Source organism: Vombatus ursinus, unplaced genomic scaffold (genome assembly GCF_900497805.2).
Source record: "Vombatus ursinus unplaced genomic scaffold, bare-nosed wombat genome assembly UNPS02014816.1, whole genome shotgun sequence".
NCBI lineage: Eukaryota > Metazoa > Chordata > Mammalia > Diprotodontia > Vombatidae > Vombatus > Vombatus ursinus.
The window spans coordinates 1612210-1633175 of NW_020954594.1; the positions used below are offsets into that span (position 1 = coordinate 1612210).

At 37.3% G+C, this 20966-nt stretch overlaps 1 protein-coding gene across 1 annotated transcript in view; it reads right to left on the reverse strand.

The window, feature by feature from the left end:
- The window catches only part of CRTAM (cytotoxic and regulatory T cell molecule), a 38204-nt gene that overhangs the window by 12474 nt on the left and 4764 nt on the right, over positions 1-20966 (reverse strand). The window contains exons 2-6 of the mRNA XM_027835687.1: positions 14334-14480; positions 10475-10627; positions 8718-8858; positions 5985-6146; positions 497-571 (exon numbers count right to left, since the gene is read on the reverse strand). Coding sequence (XP_027691488.1) covers positions 497-571; positions 5985-6146; positions 8718-8858; positions 10475-10627; positions 14334-14480 — 678 coding nt within the window. The remainder of the gene's footprint in view (positions 1-496; positions 572-5984; positions 6147-8717; positions 8859-10474; positions 10628-14333; positions 14481-20966) is intronic.

The following is a 20966-nucleotide window of genomic DNA, read 5'->3' on the forward strand; positions in this document are numbered from 1 at the left end:
AAGAAGAAGAAGAAGAAGAAGAAGAAGAAGAAGAAGAAGAAGGAGGAGGAGAATCATTTAAAATCTATTATCATGTAGATAAACCTAGATAGAATGGCATCACACATGGTGTAGCATAGTGGATAGAAGACCCTGCCTCAAAAGCAGTACAGGTCTGGCTATGTAAATGCTATGCAAACCTTCAAAAGAGATTTTGAATGCTGAATACATTTGACTTTCATGTCTTAGCAAATTTTGCATGTCTTTAAGTAATAAAAGGGGGAATTGAACTGACAAGGAACTGTTGTATCCCAGAGCCCATTATGCTGGGAGTGCATAATGAAAGTAGAGATATTCCAGAACATCATGGTTCTAGAGTCATATATGGTAAGCATTGGAATTTTTCAACCAAAATTTTAAAAAGTTTAAATATCAGAAAGACACAAAAATTAGAGTTGAAGCAGGCATCTCAGGAATAAAATCTACCTTTTTAAGGCCTGCCAGCTTAAGGACTTACCAGGTAGAGTGGGATACTGAGAGGACTGAAAGGACGATGTGCTGTGCTCCATACTATCTGAATCTGAATCTGGACCTGTTAGAATTAAAGGGGAAAAAAAAAAACCAAAATCTAAAAATACAGAGATTGACTTTTTCCATATCGTGTCTGGAAGAAATTCCAGAATGAGTTTGATTCTTGTCTGTTTATTTTACAAAAGCCCTAGAACTACATGCTTTAAGGGACTTGCACCAGTTTTTGTCTCTCCCATTAGATTGTAAGCTCCTTGAGGGCAGGGACTGGCTTTTACCTCTTTTTGTATTCCCAGAACTTAGCACAGTGTCTGGCACATATAGATATTTAATAAATGTTCATTGAATTTGGAACTCAAAGTTTTAAAAACAAATATTGAAATTGTTTTTACATGTAACTGGTGAAAAATTTAAAAAATAAAATACTTAAAAGAAAATACAAAAAAAAAGAAAAAATGTTCATTGATCAATTGATTTCTACTTTGCATCCTATTTTTTGGCCTATCTGTTGACCTGCTGGTCAATCTAGATGCACTCATAAGGTAAATGTATGTATTTAGGATTGCTACTGTTTAAGAGGCAGAATGGCATAGTGACTAGACAGCTAGCCTTGGAGATAGGAAGACCTAGATTCAAGTCCTACCTACAACCCATACTAGCTGTGTGACCCTGGGCAAGTCATTTAACTTCTCAATGCCCCAGTCAACTCTCTAAAACTATAAGTTTCAAAGAGATTCCAGACTAGGGAGCTCCCTATTCCATTGAAATCATAGGTCCAGGCAACAAGCAAAGTATATGAGGTGTGTGTGTGTGTGTGTGTGTGTGTGTGTGTGTAAATATATATATATATATATATATATGTACAAGGATGCAAATCACATATTCATTATGTATAACAGATCTAGATATATATGAATATATATTTTTTAAATTTATAAGTGATTATTCTCAAATAGTAAGGACTTAAATAGATTACGTTTTAGGTGCATATAATATTATAGGGATAGGGACTAGACATGTGATTTCATTGGTATAGAGAACTCCCAGGAGAGGAACTCCCTTTACTAATGTAGGTCAGTGCCATCTCTTCAACCATACTCTTAAGAGAGCTGTCTGAAAGGTTAAGTAAGTGACTTGCCAGGATCATCCAACCAGGATGTATCAAATATGGGACTTGAACCCAGGCCTTAACATCTTCAAAGCCATCTCTCTGTTCTCTCTGTGACTTTGCCTCTCTGGGTGCGTAGTATTGCTTTAAAATCTTTCTTTTAAGCCTAAGTTCCTTTTTAGAAGAAGGCATATAGAAAGCAATGCTTTCTTAACCTCTTAAGTCTTCCAGATTGCCATAAATAATTCTTTTAATTTACAGAGTCAGCTTAGATGCTTCTGTTCAGTTTCATTTTCAGCATGGGTAATAACTAAATTATTTATATCCCATATATTCAACATGCATTCATCTGATATTAGGTGAATATTTACTACACAGAGAGTGTTTTGCTAGGCATTAAAGGAGGTATAAAGTTTGGATTACACTCTAACCCTACCCCTGTAGGGGTTGCAGTCTAGTACATACTCATGTAATTTATGAGAAGTCAAGGTGGCTTGGGTACTTAAGTTAGGTAAGGAATTATTTTAAACATACTCCTCAATCTTTTTCACTTAATCACCCTTAAAAAGCTATGCTACATACTACCTCCTGTAATAAGAAAGGCTGAATGTTATTTACTTTCCTTTCTTAGACTCATCCTTACTTCAAGGTATTACAGCCCCCTCTATTCATGTTTATGTCTTGATGAGGGAGGGGAAATCCTTATTTGATAAAAATAAAATATAATGATCAATTAGTAAATTCAAAAGCAGTATTTTAAAAAGAATTACTAGAACTCTTTTGACACACCAACATGGACTTATTAGCTAAATGAAAAAATGACACATAAAGTTCCTTTTTGGATACTTGGAGTTATTGTAGTGGTGGGTGCCAGGCCAGCTGTTGGTACTAGTTTGGATTCTATACAAAAGAGCCAAATGTATTAGACATGGAATCTTGATCACTTACACTCGGGAACCTGCTTTACAACCTTTACTCTGCATCATTGATCTACAATGACATAATGTAGTAGTTGAATTTCTAGAAAATAAAGATTAATTTTTCTCATGTTATACTTTGTCCTTATGTACAAGTACTTATTCAACACTTTAATTAAAAAAAAAAAAGTATCTTACTACCTTTAGTAAGCTTCCTATGATCCCCTCCTACCAAATAACATTTTACAGGTAGAGGTGGAGTGCAGACAATGAGTCATCAAAAAGTAGGAACATTTGAGTAAGCTTACACTATTTAATCAGATTTCATGGGTCTAAGGGTTTTTGAACCCAGCTACTCAAATAACTCTACTCTTGGTCTGAGAAGAAAATAATCATTAGCGAATGAGTGGTGTGGAGTATTGGGATGTTAGCAATTCAACCCCACAATTAAAATATGAAAGGGTTTCAAATAAGGGGTTGTTATTACTTACCTATATGTAGGAATTTTGTTAGTTATTTGTTCTAATTTGCATGAAGAGTCAGATTAATATTATACGAGCAGACAATTCAACACACATTTATTAAGCCCCTATAGGTACAAGGAAGGCACTGTGCTAGGCATTGTGAATACAAAGATGAAAAATGAAGTAATCCTTGTCCTTAGGAGCTCACATTTACTGGGAGAATATAACACATATAATAATATGCAAGGTTCTAAGGGCTTCTGACGACCCCTGTAGAACCATAAAGTTCACGTTTATAGTATTTACTGCCTTTTCTATACATGACATATATGATCTATGCTACTATTCAAGAGGAAGCTGAGTGTAGTGGGAAGAGCAGTCAGTCAACAAGTATTTATTAAGTGCTCACTACATGCCAGGGATACAAAGGAAGGCAAAACCATGGTCCCTGACCTCAAGGAGCTTATATTATAAAGGAGTAGAAAAACATGTAAAAATATATACGTACAGGATATATGCAGAAAAAAATGGAAGGTAATTTCAGAAGGAAGGCACTAGCATGGGGCTAAGGGAGTAGGTCGCCTGTAGAAGACAGAATTTGAGCTGAGTCTTGAAGGAAGCCTGAAGAAGCCAAGAGGTAGAATTGAGGAGGGAAAGCATTCGAAGACTGGGGGACAGTCAGTGAAAAGGCACAGTTGGAGATGAAGCATTAGGTGCACAGAATGGAAAGAGGGTATATGGAAGAGAGCAAAATGTAAGAAGACTGGCTGGGTTGTGAAGGGCTTTAAAAGCCAAACAGAAGATTTTAAATTTGATCCTGGTGGTAATAGGGAGCAACTAGAGTTTACTGAGTAAAGGAGTGACATGGTGGGACCTGTACTTCAGAAAAATCCCTTGGCAGCTGAGTGGAAGATGGATTACAATGGGTAAGGAAGTGAGACAAGAAAACCAACCATATGGCTATTGTAATAGTTTAGCCATGAGGTGATGAGGGCCTTCATCAGTGTTGGCTGTGTGAGTGAGGTTAAAAGGACATTCATGAAAAAGGTTTTGAAGGTAGAAATGACAAAACTTGACAACAGATTGAATGTGTGAGGTGAGTGAGAGTGGGGAGCTGAGGATGATGTGATTGTGATTTTTGAAATATGTTGTTTGACGTTTAGTATAAGTGATAGGACTCAAATGTGGAGTCAATTAGGCTAAATGGTCTTAAGGATCATAAATATATAAGCTTTGACAGACAATCTGTACTTTTCTACAGTCCTGACTCATTTTAACCCTATGTCAAATATATAAATGATAATGATTCCTGACTGGATGAGGCTCTGGTCAATTGCGTGGCTATATGCCAATACCTATTTCTGGGAATCCCTAATTATGGATGTAGACCTTTATCCAATTTCTGGTCCCAAGTGGGAAACTTCCCTACCCAAGTATCAGTAAGAGGCCCAGAGATTCTTCCCCCCCCATACCACATCTGGGTCTCATTAAGAATGCCCCTTTTCATATCTGGCATTGATTACCTATTCTCAACCAAGTCCATTTTTGAGGTATAAAACTGTCCTGCTCAGACCTCACTCTGAGCGTGGCACTTTCAACAATATTTTGCCATTGTACATATCTCTCTCGCGTGAGTGACCCTGGGCTCTGTGTGGTCAAATCTCTGTCTATGTTGCCATATAGTATGTGTGTTTGTGTGTATTTCTTTGCCTGCTCACCGTGCCGGTGGGGTAATAAAGCTCATTCTTGCGCTAGCTTCCCAAGCACCAATTTTATGTAAACTGAGTCTTTGCTATTACCTAGACTATGAGACCAAATAGCACAAAAGACATCAAGTTGTAAGCCTGTGTGACTATGAGAATGTGGTGACCTTGGCAATAATAGGGATGTTCCAAATGTCGTGGAGAAGAATCAATGTTTGGAGGGAAAGATAACGAGTTCTATTTTGGACACGTTGAGTTTGAAATGTCCGAAAGACAGATGGTAACGTGAGACTAGAGCTCAAGAGACTGGATCTTAGGGATGGATCTGGGAATCATCTGCATGGAGATGATAATTCAACCCATTGGAGCTGATGAGATCAACAATCAAGATAGCAGAGAGGGAGAAGAGAAATCCAGGATAGAGCTCTGGGGGACACTCATGGTTAGTGGGAGACTGGGTTAGTGTTAGCTTCAGAAAACTTGGGTTCTGATCTAAGTCCTGGTACTAATTATCTTCATCATCTAGCCTTTCTGAGCCTCAGTTTCCTCATCTGCACAATGGAAATAATAATAGTTCCACTTACCTCACATAATTATTATGAGGAAATTGCTTTGTAAAGTTCTATGTAAATCTTATCTATGACTATAGATAAGATTCCATGGAGTTTTTTTCTTTGACAATAAATTGGCTTTCAAAGATAATCTGATGTTAAAGAGATTCCTAGGCCATCCTACAAATTTTCAAATTCATGATCTAGTTTATTAAATATTACTTGGCTGTTTACTTGTTTAAACTCAAAAGTTCCAAATATTAAGAAACACCTCCTCCTATACACATACACAAACACACAAATCTAAACAGCAGCCACATCATAAAAGTGTTAAAAAGGGCAAAATGCTAAAGCTGTCATCTTATTTCTGGCTAAGTACAAATAAACAGCTTTCTTGATTTAGATGCTTCTATGTGCTTAACTACAATAAAATTGAGGTCAATTTATGTAAAATCATGATAAAAATGTATTGTCAAAGATTTATTTGTATGCACTTTTGTGCTAGTTATTAACCTGTTGATGGCCTTTTCTTCCCTCCCCTCCTCTTTCCTTCCCTTTTTTCCTTTCTCCTCCATTCCCTTCCCCAACAAATAGTTACATCCTCTAGACCCAACTAGAGAATTTCTCCATCATGAGAGAATTTGGGTCCTGAAAATGATCTTACTCTGGAAGATTTTGCCATCCCATTTCATTTGTTAGTATGCATATACATAATGTTAATTAACTGTTCTTACCCAAATCTTCAAACCGAAATGGCACTACCAGTTTTTCCCCTTGTAGGCCTTTGTGTCGGACAAGGCAGTTAGCTGTTGCATTTTCCCCGTATGCATGAATTCTAAGTGTGCTTGTTGTATTACACTTCTTTCCATCCTGTTCAAATGTATGTTGAGTTTCACCTGCATGACAATTTGCAAAGAAATTGAAGTGGTGACTTTTTTTTTTGTAAAGTCAGTCAGAGCAACCAATTTGTAAACTTATGGGTTAAGTTCCCACTGATACCAGTCAGCCAGGCTCCCAGATTGCACAATTAAGCTCAGACTTTTCACAAGTGGATGTCATTGATCAAAAGCACCACTTAAAAGAGCATGGGTAGATCACCACAAACCTCTTAGCACTGAAGATTCAAGTTAAAGCTCATGCCCTATCTATTTTGGGTTTGTAGCATTATTGATCAAAGATAGTGAATTACTATTGTGAATGGGGAAGACAGAGGAGTTAATATAGATTGTATCTACAGAAGCAAAATAGAACAAAAGCTTATTACCTAAATATTTACAAATAATAATAGTTGAGATGTACGGATTATCTGATCATAGCCTACAAATAATTATTAAGCAATTATCTCCTTGTTATTTTTACATATCAAATTCTGAGAAACTAATAAATTCTTGAAATTGCTTTTCTTTTTTGACATTTTATTTTCCAGAAGGCAGAAGTTGTAAAGATTTGGAGAGAGAGGTCCAGTGAAGTGCCTTCAGTCTTTACTTGGGCCTATGCCACTTAACATTTTTATCCAAGATTTGGATAAAGAAATAGATTGCATCCTTATTAATCAATCAATATTTATGAAGCCTATTATGTGCCAGAAACTGTGCTAAGCACTGGGGATATTTAAAAGAAGCAAAAAATAGGCCCTGCCCTCAAAGAACTTACAATCTAATGGGGGAGAAAACATACAAACAAATATATGCCAAACAAGGATGAATAGGAAATAATAAACAAAAGGTTTCCAATTGAAGATGAGATTTTAGTTGGGACTTAAAGGAAGCCAGGGAAGTCAGAAGGCATAGATGAGAAGGGAAATTTTAACATCTGATTTTCAGATGACACAAGGCTAGGATAATGTACTGGATGTAAAGGTCAGTATCCTCCCAAATGATCTTGACCAAGTAGAAAACTTGGATAAACCCTAGTAAGATAAAATCTAATAGGGACAGATAAAAAGTTTTATACTTGGGTTCAAGAAACTGATTTCCCATACTCATGAGTATAAGATAGGGAAGGTGTGGCTAGAGGACATTTCATTTGAAAAATATCTCAGGATTTTGGTGAAATGAAAACTCAATTTGGGTCGACAGTGTTTTATGACAGCACCACCCTCCCCCCGACCTCCCACCGCAAAAGAAGGATATTTTGATCTTAGTCGGTATTGAAAGAGGTATAGGTTCTAGTAATGAGGAAGTGAGAATCCCTTTTTATTCTGACTTGGTCAGACCACATCTGGTATATTATTTCAGTCCTGCTAACCACATTTTAGAAAATACATTGACAAGCTGGATAGCATCCAGAGGGGGACAATCAGAATTGTGAATGGTCTCATGTCTGTGACACATGAAGATTTACTTTGGAGGAATTAGGGTTGATTTTCTTGTAGAAAAGAAGGCTCTGAGAAGAAATGATAGTTGTCTTTAAATGCTTAGAACTCTGTAAAGGGATTAGACTTTTTCTACTTGGCCCTAGGGGACAGAACCAGAAGAAATGGGCAAAGAGACAGATATAGTCATGATGTCAGGAAAAGCTTACATTTAGAATTATCGAAAACGGGAATAAGCTGCTATCTGACCTCACTATTCAGCTGAAAATATTCTTTCCAAAGTTACCAGTGATCTCTTAATTGCCGAATCTAGTGATCTTTTTTTTCAATCCTCATTCTTCAGCTCAATATATTATGGAACTTCAGAGTGTTCTGCCTTATGAAATAATGAGATGTCCATGCTCAAGAAGAGGCTGGATGATCATACATAAGGGACATTCTACAGGGGAATTCTGCATGGGGTAGGAGGTTGCATTAAAGAATAGATAAGGTTCCTTTCAACTCAAGATTCTATAATTCAGTGACTGCCATAATATAATTACTTTGTTAATAGAACATTTTTTCATGCCTTTTGGTGGTATTGCTCTTTACATTATGTAGAACTAAAATCATATCTGCTTTGTGAACATTAAATCAAATCTATTTTTATTATCTCTGAAAATGTTCAAGCATTTTGTAAAGGGTTAGCTGTTTAATTCCTTTTATTTTAAGATAATGGGTCAAATGTTGCTGAGTTATCTTAGACAGTACATTTTATGTTTTTAGCTTGTTTTTAATGATTAATATCCCCAGAATCTGCTAATAATACTTAAAAGATTAAGACATAATATCAGCTGATTAGAAAGAGTGCTAATTTGGAATTAGAGTACCTAGATTTTAATTTTGGCTTTGTTCCTTATCATTTATGTGACCTTAGTCATCTCTCCGAGTCTCAGCTTATGCCAAATGTAAGGGTTAGACTAGATAATATTTAATATTCCTTCTAATTTATTCAATGAATGCATCTGACAAATTGGCAAATTATTTTGTATTGCCTTGTTTTTTCTCTGCCACTAGAGGGTGCCAAAACATTTCCAAATACTTTGCTATTGAAATTAATGGAAATTTATGGAGTAAGGAAAGCTAGGAATTGGGAAGCATTTTTCATACTTACCATAAAGTTCAATGCCATTGCTCAAAAGCCAGGTTATCTGTGGAGGGGGTTTGCTTCCTTTTGTGAAACATTTTAGTAGTACCTCTTTCCCATTGGGAGTGTTGATGGTTGATGCTTCCAGTGTTGGCTTGGAAGGAGTTGCTAGACAAAAATTATTGAGGAAATTGGAAAGAAAGCATTATGATTACTAAATCAAACCAGTCTTGGAGGGTATATTATAATCCAGGAGCTTGCAATCTCAGCACTCCCATCAGTGAAGCTTAAGTAAGTGTTGGACTTTTTAATGGGCCAGGCAATCTTTATTTCCTGTTCTGTTTCTTGTTCCATAGTAGCTGGTCAGTTTCTGACTAATTGGTATATGACTAAATTTCATTGACCAGATCTCTGCTACCGACTATCTGTGTGACCCTGGGCAAGTCACTGAACCTCAGTTTCCTCATCTGTAAAATGAAGGGGTTATAATAGATGTTCTTTAAAGTTCCTTCCATATGTAACTATAATTCAGTGATCTCCCCACTCCTATTGCCATTAAAACACTACATTCTTGCTCCAGAAACACTATATTGTTACATCTTGGTCCCTTCCTTCTTTATTTGCATTCCATCCCACTCTTCTGTGTGTTTTCAGAAACACCCAGGAGCCATTTTTCTTCTCTCTATCTCCCCAAACCTTAGATCCTTCTTTGAATAGCAATGTAATTGCTAATTGTATAACTTTATCATTAAGCAGTTGGGCTTTATTGAATTTTTGTTCTGCAGACCAAAAGTCAACCTTTCAGAGGTAACAGTATAAAGTCTTCATTTATTTACTTTCTCTGGACATTTTCCATTTTTAAAAGATATCTTTTAAAAATGAGAAGGGCTCATACCTGAAACATTATCAGCCAACTAAACTACTTTTACTAACTCAAGCATGAATTTTTCTTTCCCACCAAAACCTATCCATCCTTCTAGGCCCAGTTAAAATGGTACTTCCATGAAGTCCTCACCAGCCACACCAGCTGGAAGCAATATCTCTCTCCTCTGAACATTAATAATACTTCATTAATACTGTCTATGACATTTAATTATAATTCAAGACAGCATGAAATATGTCTGTAAAGATCTTATGTCCCACATTAAACCATAAACCTCTGAGGACAGGGACCATGCCTTATTCTTTCCTTGAATTTTTCATAGGACCTACCAATACACCTACCTAGTGCATTGCATAAGCATTTGTTGAACAAATGAACAAATAGTTATTTTCTTACTACCTTTAGCACACATGCCATAGGTTGTTGACCCTTGCTGTAGATGATGGTGATTATAAGGTGAGATAAACAGAAAATATTTCTTGGTTGAAAACAAGATTTTTTGTAGCTTGAATTCAAATAATAATTTATGCCTGTGGACCATGTCAATCAGTCAACAGACTTTTATTAAGTACTTATTACATTGGAGAGAAAGCATTATGATTACTGAATCAAACCAGTCTTGGAGGGCATATTATAATCCAGGAGCTTGCAATCTCAGCACTCCCATCAGTGAAGCTTAAGTGCTGGACCATGCTAAGTGCTATGGATAAAAAACAGTTCTTTCCTTCAAGGAGCTCATAACCTCATGGGAGATAATATGAAAATAACTAGATTAATACAGAGTAGATGGAAAGTAATCTCAGAAAAGAGCTGGGGAAACCAGGAAAATTCTCCTGCAGAGGATGGGATTTGAGAAGTCTTAAAGAAAGCCAGGTAGTTTATTTGCCATTATAATACATACCCAGTACAATCACATTCACTTCCTTGGTTCTCACTGGTTTGCTATAATATAAGCATTTGTATATGCCTTCATCCTGAAGAGTTACATTCAATACGCTGATGGTAAGCTGATCATTGGAGTGATGTAGTAGTTGGTATTTTCGATTTTTTAAAGCTGCAAAAGAAAAAGAACTATTGTATAGGAAAAATTTGATGATTGGATGACCCTAAATCAGCTTAGGAAATGATTAAATCAAAGAAGAGGGGTTTTTGTGGGGGTTTCACACATACAATTTAAAGGACAAAATGTCATTTCTTTTCATTTAGCTGATTTTAGATGCTAGTGTTAATAGCCGGATTTCCTGCTACAGAATAAAGTTGCTTCTGCATTGATATTTAAGAAGTGGTAGATATTTTTATGTTTAGCTGAGATCTAAAATGATTCTGTTGATAGATTGGTAAGAAAACTGGCATAAGGGTTCTGTTTTGGTCATGGGTTAGAGAAGAACTGGAGAAAGACTGGATTATATTATAATATATTCCCTCCTATGATTCCTCTTTGAATCTGATTCAGTTTAAACTGTATCATTGTAATAGAGATGACTAGTGGGAAGAAAAGCCCCCCTAGATTCCATTGTTTTATCTATGTGCTATTGTTTTGTCATCAATACTTAACAGCGTCTAAAGGATTTAGACTTAGGACTTCAGCATTCAACAAGGAGCAAGGAGGCAACCCCTCTGACAGTTAAAACCAAAAGCAAGTGTTTTGAACCAAAGTGCATGCTTGACTGGCACCATAATCTCAAGTCAGGAAGTTATAGTGTGTCTCAGGGGTGAATTGAAATGAATGAATTCGGTCATTTTGAGGCAGATGAAAGAGGGAGGGACAAAAGCTTCTGAAATGCTTTGGTGTGTTTTTCAGTTGGTACCATGATAGAATAGAATGAAGAGAAGGTTGTGGACAAGACATTAACAAGGCAATGACAAGAATTTTGGATTTCATCTAGCAATTCATTCCACCCCTGGCCTTCTCATTTGTCTGATTGGTTAGTTCCTCAGAGAACCTTCATTTTAAGTCATTTCTCCAGGCTAGGCACATTTACTCCTTTATTCCTCTCTGGGCTGTGCTCCTATTGCCCCAGTCTTTCTCCACTATGGCCCTGAAGGGTATCTTCCCTCTCTCCTCACACTTTTCAGCTTCCTTTTATGTATTGTTTCCCTCTATTAGAACATAAACTCCTAGAAGGCAGGCATTGCCTTTCTTTTTGCTTTTATTTGTATTCCCAGTGCTTAGCACAGTGTCTGGCACATAGAATGCACTTAATAAATGATTATTGACTGACTTAGAATAACAGGACATGGGCTCAAACTGTAGCTTTGCTGATTTATTAGATTCTAATGAGGTAAAGAACCATTTGAAAAAATTCTGTAAAGATTCCAAAATGCTATCCACATCCAGAGAAAGAATTATGGAGTCTGAATGCTGATTGAAGCAAACTGTTTTCACTTTCTTTGTTATTGGGTTTTGGGTTTTTTTTTTGGTGGCTTTTCCCTTTTGCTCTGTTTCTTCTTTCACAACATGACTAATGTGGAAATATGTTTCCATGATTGCACACATATAACCTATATTAGATTGCTTGCTGTCTTGGAGTGAAGGGATGGGACGGAGGGAGGGGGGAAAATTTGGAACTCAAAATCTTATTAAAAAATGAATGTTGAAAACTATCTTCACATGTAATTGGGAAAAAAATACTATTAAGAAAAGAAAAAATTATGTAAAGATAAGGCAAACATAAAAATTAAGGAAAGGAGATCATGCCCCATTCCTCTTTCTTCTAATGGCTTTGTCTGGCTGATCACATTAAGCCATCCTAAAATGGTTTTAATTGGCTTTTATGCTGTCAGTGTCTGACCCTAAGTAATTGGCAGGTAATGCAAGAATCTTAGAGGGCACTCAATGGGTTCTCTTCCTTTTCTGCCCCACAGATGATTCAACCTAAGAGGGTCCTTTAGCATTGGCATCCCAGGATCACACATTCAAACAGAGCAGGGAGGCCACTTAGTTCAACCCCTTCATTTTACAAATGTGGAAACTGAGCCCAAGGAGGCCGTATATGATTTTGCCTAAGGTCACAGAGGTAGTAAGTCTAAAGATTCCAAAGTAAAGTATCTGCTACAGTTCTGGAAATGCTGGAGGAACACAAGATACTGTGAAATCCTTATACTGCAGCTTATTCCATGTTAGGGTCTGAGTGTTTCAAAATAGGTCAGTGTCCTTAGATCCTCATAGATTCTGAAGGGACCTTAGAGATCATCTTGTCCAGTCCCCCTCATTTTACAGATGTAAGACCTCAGATCCAGATAGAAGTGACTTGCTCCAGGTAACACAGGAAGTAAATAGCACTGACAATTCCACATGCCTTGTACTCACATCCTCCTTACCACTGTCTCATAGCATTCCTCTCTTCCTGCAAGGCCCAGCTCAAGCACTGCCTTCTACTCAATGCCTTTTCTTATCCCCTGTACCCCATCCTCTCCCCTGTACTTTTTTTAATGAGGCAATTGGGGTTAAGTGACTTGCCCAGGGTCACACAGCAAGTAACTGTTAAGTGTCTGAGGCCGGATTTGAACTCAGGTACTCCTGACTCCAGGGCCAGTGCTCTATCCGCTGCACCACCTAGCTGCCCCTCCCCTGCACTTTTATTTATCTATATTTGTTCCATATACACTTCTATGTGTACTTAGTCTCTCCCCAATTAGAATGTAAAATCCTTGAAAGCAGGGACTATTTTTACTCTTTGTATTTGTATTCCCAGTGCCTAGCACAGTGCCTGCCACATGGTACATTCTTAATAGATGTTTATACATCAATTAGCAGGATAGCACTTGAACCCAGGTCCTTTAACTCCAAATCTAGCATTCTTTCCAGTCAACTGTCTTGTCTCTTCTACATGTCTCAGCAGATTTATGTTCCTAGTTAAGTGAAATTAATGCAGGGGAATGAACTGGGAAAACATTGAATAGTTCCTTTTGGATGTAGAGCTACCATGATTCATTGAGTAAAGACAGAGAAATGCATAGAGGGGTTTCTTTCCCATGGAATGAAATATATATTGACAGCTTGTTAATCATCTTATCTTCATGATAAACAAAAACACGATAAGATAAATAAGGAACTAGTTTTGTGATAGGATTTTTACACAAGAACTTTTCTTTTAATTAGGTTAGGAAAACAAAGGATCTTATTCCTCTTAGAGGTCAAAGATACACATTTCCAGGAGAAATGAAGGCCATCAAAGCAGGGGTAGAATGAGCCAGCTCTTGTGGCTTTAGGAGAAATGACTGTTCAATTTTCAATGTGAGTATTTGCACCTCAGAAATAAGCAAAGCTATAAATCAGGGGTTGTTTTATTGTTTTGTTGATTGTCTAGACTTAAGAAAGTGATGGATAAAATGTTAACAGTACAGATTAAATGTTGTGGATCCATACATTTCCCCTCCAAGAGCTGTTTGTTAAACATTTGCCAGTATACCTCTGCCCCAAAGTAAATCTTTTATCTGTTATTCAACATTAAGCCAAACATTTCAAGTTGCAGAAGGTCAGAAAGTGAAAGCTGATGGTGGTAAAAAATGTACTTTGTAAGTTGGGCCCCCTTCACAAATCATTCTGGTGGGGTTTCCATTTCAGACTTCCTGTTAGTAGGTTAGTATACAGAGAGCCACAGAGGGGGATGATTCAGATGTTACAATAGATAGGGTATAAAAGCCCACCCTTTAAATGACTCACTCAGTACTTCTTTACCCACTGGCCTATTCTTCATTAGTGGAAAATTCTGTAAGTTAAAATTTCTACATATATTTTTTTCATCTTGCATACTTACCAGGATGCTTGTCAAAAAAAATGGTAAACCCAGAGGGGGATAACCATTGGAGGGATGACTCCTTAGCTTGAGAAATGACACATTTTAGAGTAAGCATCTGGCCCTCCTCCACTATGAGAGTCTCTGTGTGATTAGTCAAAGATGCCTCTGCAAAATAATAATGATTATGATTATGGTGATGATTAATTGTAATGAAGCTGATGATAATAATGTTTAGGAAGACCAGTCTGCTTTTTCCAGAGCTGTTCCAAATGTTATTTGGGGATCAGATATCAGTGTTGTACAATGCAAAAGAGCAATGGATTTGAAGTCAGGAAGCCCTGGATTTGAATTCTACTTCAGTCATTTACTAGCTGTGTGGTGGTAGTCAATTTACCTGACGTCTCTGGGCTTCAGTTCTCTAATCTGTAATAAGAGGGGGTTGGACTCAATGACTTCTAGGGTCCCTTTGACCTTGAAATCTATTACTTTTTGATCCTATGTCCTCTATGATCCCTTTTAAGCTCTAAATCTATTTTCACTTTGATTTTTTTTTAACTAAGGAAGATCTTCTAAGTGGACTTACCCTTTTGTAATAGAGTTCATTCAACAAATTAATTCAATAAACAGTTATATATTTACTATATTCAGGTTGCTATGCTAGGCACTGGTGGGTATGAAGATGAAAAAGAAAACTATCTTCAAAGAGATTATGGGGATAAGGCACATATAATTAAATTGCTAGAATACAACTTAGAATGTGATAAATGCATAGGAAAGAATTGGGGAGAAGGGGATCCCTCTAGCTGGTTGGTTCAACATTAATAATAATAATAGCTAACATTTATTTAGCACTTTAAGGTTTGCAAAGTGCTTTATAAATGTTATCTCATTTGATCCTCACAACTCTGAGAAGTGAGTGCTATTATTATCTCCATTTGACAGTTGAGGAACCTGAGATAGGCAGAGGTTAGAGATTTGCCCAAGGTCACACAGTAAGGGTCTGAAGTCAAATTTGACCTCAGGACTTCCTGATTCTAAGCCTAAATCTCTATTTACTGGGCCACCTGGCTGTTCTGTCATTATTATTATTATTATTCATTCTATCATTATTATTATTATTATTATTCATTCTATAATTATTCATTAATTCAGTGAACATTTATTAAGTATTAATTGCATGTCTGCTACTTGTCGAGCACTACACTAGGCATCTTAGGAGACAAAGAAGTGTGAGAGTATTTGATTCCTACCCTCTATGAGTTTACTATAAAGTTGGGGAGATTGGAGCTGTGCAAAAATAATTATGGTACTAGACAGCTTGTGGTAAGTGCCATAGTACAGTGCTATAGAAGTTTGGAAGAGGGAGTTATTAGGGAAATTTTCATGGAAGAACTGGGTTTCCAATTAGTCCTTAAAAAAGGGATAGTATTTCAATAGAAGGAGATGGTTATTCCAGAAGAAAGAAACACATGGGCAGAGAAGCAGTGTGGGAGGAGGGGAATAAACACCAGAAATGGAATAAAAAGTCTAGGATTCAAGTCTAGAGTCTCACCCCCATTAATTATGTGACCACAGGCAAGTCATTCATTCTTTATGAACCTCAAGATCTCCATCTGCAATGAGGGTAGTGATACACCCCTTACCTCACAGGACTGTAGTAGAGAAAGCACTTCACAAACCTTCAAGTGCCAAAGAAATATGAACTATTGTTATTCTTAACTATGGGAAAGTGTGGGGCATGTTATTCTCTCCTTTTATTCTGCTGCTCAGAATCCTCTCTTTTTCAAAGCTCAGCTCAAGGTACCACTTCCTCAGTGAAGCTTTCTTTGACTCTCTGGTTGTTGGTATTCTCTTCTTATCAGAACACTGTACATTCATTTATCTGTGTACACTCATATTTCCCCTATAGTATGGAAGCTCCATGAGGGCAGAAATGGTTTCATTTTTGCCGTTTTCTCCCCAGTGCCTAGTGTAGGTACTTAATAAATACCCATTGAATCAAATCTAACTGGCTAATTGTGATTTTGTTTAGCCTGTGGATTTTTTTTTCTATTCTTAGATCCCCAGGCAGCAAATTCTTTTATATAAGCTTCATGAAGGCAGTTTTACTATCCTAAATCTTGTATCTTCCCAAAGTCTAAGAGTTCTTTGTGTACAGTTGAAACAGAATAAAAGTTTGTTGAACTTGAAGACTAAACTACAATAACTCTGGATTATCATTGTTGTGGGCTTTATTTAAATCAATTCCATGACCTAGAAATGCACTGAATTAATTTTCAAAGTCCCTAAAGCCCTACTTTTTTCCCAGTGCTTGATATGCATTTCTGGAAAATGAGAAGAAATGGATAAACTTCCTTCTTGTCGATTTTTTTTAAAGTTAAAATTCAGAATACTCCTAGTCAGAACTTATATTCCCAATTTATAACTTGAATCTCTTATGAAAATGTTGTTCAGCCTCACTGATTAGCCTTCTTGTCCCCAGCAAACCTGCTTTTAAGGAATTGTGAACAGAAATGAGTATGCAAGAGCTACAAAAATCAGCAGTTAAAAGAGCATTTTTAATCAATTTCTTTTTGGTATATATGTGGGATCTGGGAGAATCTTAGAGATGCCAATGGCAAGTGGTTTATTTATTGTACTACACGGGCAGCAATTCTAGGAAAACTGAGTCTAAGACATTCAAGTAAAAAAAAAATCATGTCACAGAATGAAAGCTGGAAGTTAAGTTGGGCCCAAGTGACTCAATTTCCTAGGCCTCTTTCCTCATCTGTAAAATGGGAATTCTCACCTACCTCACAGAGTTGTTTTAAGGATCAAATCAGATATTGTACGTGAAAGTACTTTGCAAGCTGATGTGATATGAAAGTACTTCACAAATGCTTAATTCTGATGTAAGGTATCACTTATTATAATTTTATTCCCTCTAGTATCTGAACAAAAGAAACCCTGAAGCTAACTTTCCTAACGCTTCTCTGAATCTCATCTATTCTCATTTCACCTAAGCCCTGGATCTCACAGTTCGTCCATCCCTTTCAAATAGATTCAATTTATACCCCTCTCTCTGGGTTTCTTCTCTTTTACCTTAAAATATCCATGTCTACTCTGTCTTTAAAAACAAAGACCTTTGATTAACTCACTGACCCTTCAAGCTTTTGTCTGATTCCTTCTTTCCTTTTGTGGCCCAATTTCTATCGTCTACCCCTGCTAGCGACATTTCTTTTGTACCCATTTTCTTCTTAAAAATTACAGATCATATTATAGATTTAGAGCTGCCTGGGACTTCAGAGGTCATCTACTCCAGTATTTTCATTTTACAGATGACGTGAAGGCCAGGAAAGGTGAAATGAGAGGCACCAGGTCACATAAGTAGGAAATAGCAGAGCCAGAATTTGAACCCAGAACCCCTGACTCCAAACCCAGTTTTCCCACTGCACTCTTCTCCCTATGGTACTTTACAAGTAGCAGAAGGATTTCTACATGTGACTGCCTTTGATTGCCACAACCCTATAAAGTCAGCACTCCTGGTGTCATTATTGCCCATTTATAGATACGGAAGCTTAGGCTCGGAGAGACTGTGACTGTCTCATGATCACATAGTCGGTAAATTCAGAAGTGTGATTTGAGCTCCTGAGTCTGGGCCCATTGCTAGAGCTATTAAACCACACTTCCTGTCTACAAAGTGATCTAAACCCTGATCACTTTGCTTACACTTTGCTCTGGAAGGTTAATCATAACTTTCTTCTAATTAAATCTAAGAGTCTCTTCCCATTCCTCATCACTTTTTAAATCTTCCTGGCATTTGACTTGGCTGACCACTTTGTATGTCTTGAAACTTTCTTTTCCCTTAGATTTAGTGACACTGTGTTATCTTGATTTTCCTTTGGCTGCTGTATTATTTCTCTATTTTCTTTACCGGTTCTTCCAAATCCTCTTGTTTCCTGTTATGCTTCCCAAGCCTCTGTCCTTGGTCCTCTATTCTTCTTTCTCTATACTCTCTCAAATAAACCACCCAGTCACATATGAGCTCCTTAGGGGTAGAGATTTTTGGCCTGCTTGCTGTGACCTGTATGATCTCCTATCTCTGTGTCTTTGCACAGGCATTGTTACCCATCACTAGAATGCACTCCTTCCTCACCTCCACTTTGCTGAATCTCCTAGCTTCCTACAGGAAGCCTATCCTGATTCCTCACCCCACCCCCTGGCCCCTAATGCCCCCAGCTAATTTTGACATATTTTGTGTTTAATTTTCTATGTATACATTGTTCTCCCTCCACCCCACCCCAGAATCTAAGTTCCTTGAGGAAAGGGATCATTCTTTTTTGTATTTCCAGTACCTGGCACATAGTAGGCTCTTAATAAATGCTTACTGAATGAAGGAATATTCTGGTTTTATTTTTGAATCCTCAGAACTTTGGATATAGTAAATATTTAACAAATGTTTGTAGAATTTAGTGGAATCAACTCTTCACATAAGTCAACAAGCATTTATTGAGTGTTAGGATCTAAGTCTGGGGACACAAAAAAAGGCAACTCCTTCCCCTCCTCCCCCAGTCCTTACAGTCACTGTTCTCCAGGCATTTAATCAACTAGTATTTATTAAGCACTTGCTATGTGCCAGTGCCAAACACTCAAGGAGAGTACATTCTAATGGAGGTAGACAGCATGTAGACATCCTAGTACATACAAAGTGTTGTTGTTGTTGTTCAGTTGTTTTAGTTGAGTCCAACTCTCCATGACCCTTTGTGGGGTTTTCCTGGCAAAGACACTGAGTGGTTTGCCAGTTCCTTCTCCAGTTCATTTTACAGATGAGGAAAGTGAAGCAAAGTTAAGTGACTTGCCTAGGGTCACTGAGCTACTAAATGTCTGAGGCCAGATTTGAATTCAGGAAGGTAAGTCCAAATTCCCAGCCCGGTGTGCTATCCACTGTGCCACCTACCTGCCCCTTAATAAAAATAACCCATATTTATAAAGTGCTTTAACATAGGTAGTAGACAACAACCCAGTGAAGTAAGTAATATAACTATTGCTATCTCCATTTTATAGACAAGGAGCTCATTACCTCATCCCTTTATCACTACAAGAGACTAGATGGTCTTCCTGCTCCTTGCATCTTCAAAGACCTTTATCATCTTGTCAATTTCCTTCCTCAGGAATCTAGGATCTCTTATGGTCAGTTGCACCAGGTCCAAATCTCTCAGTGTAGCATTTGGGGACTTCAATAATGAGGCTTATCCTGGTAATCCAGTCATATCTTTCACTAATCTTTAAAACTTATCCTGCGATCTAGCCAAGTTAGATTCCTTACTGTCCTTGGAACCCACCTCAGCTCCTTTGCCTGTGCTATCCCCTTTGCCTGGGATGCCCTCACTTCTTTCTGCTTAGTTAAATCCTTTTTATTCTTTAAGGCTCAGCTACAGTTCTATATCTACAATGGAATGCTTTGTAAATACTCGTTACCCCCATCTTTTTCTTCTCTAAACTCCCGTAATCAGGGTCAACTTTAAAAATATCTTCCAGTGTGATATAATAATAATTAATAATAATAACAACTAGTGCTCACATAGAACTTAACTATATGCCAGGCAGTGTGCTAAGTATTTTAAGAAGATCTCATCTGAGATGATATAACTGATGTGAATGGGGGTGTATTATAAAGGCTCCACCCAATACCTTTTCTGTAGCTCCGCTGGTGATAAAAATTTCCTCATTAGATTCTTTCCTTTGAGTTAAAGAATCCTCCTTTGTCAAAATGCAAGTAACACCCAGTAGGGATAACATACTAGTAATAGTAAGAGCTAGCATCTACATAGCACCTAAGGTTTGCAAAATGCTTTACAAATATTATCTCATTTGATCCTCATAATAGCCCTGGGAGGTAAGCACTATTATTATCACCATTTTACAAGACCACTTAGCTACTTACTGTTAGCTTTAGTGCAAACTAATTCATTGGATCCTTTCCAACAATACCCAATAACAGAATTTGGATTGAAGAAAACACAAAGGATACCAGGAAACTTTGGTCTTGAAAATTAAGGTAAAAGAAACATGATTTACTTCACAATTATTCCTACAGTCAACCTTATTTTTTTAGTCAGTACCACATAATTTAGCACTTAACAATACACTATCCAGTTTGACTTAGGAAACCACAAAATAACATCTATATTGTATTGTAGGGTAGCTAGGTGGTACAGTGGACAGAGCTTGGAGTCAGCAGGATCTGAGTTCAAATCTGACCTCAGACAATAGCTATGTGACCCTGGGCAAGTCACTTACCCCTGTTTGCCTCAGTTTTCTCACCTGTAAAATGAGTTGGAGAAGGAAATGGCAAACAACTCCAGTATTGTTGCCAAGAAAATCCCAAATGGGGTCACAAAAAGTCAAATACAACTGGACAACAACAAATGCATTGTGTTTTTATTTATTTTGTTAAACAATTCCCAGTTACATTTGAATCTGGTTCTGCCACTAGAGAGTTTTGTGAGAGCAAGTTTGATACCTATGAGGGCACTGAGCAAGAATGACTTAGTACCCAGGATCATACAGCCTGTGTATCAGAGGTGGGACCTGACCTCAAGTCCTCTTGGTTCCAAGGCTGGCCCCCCATCAGCTACACCTCACTGCCTCTCCTTGTAGAGAATACTTGTA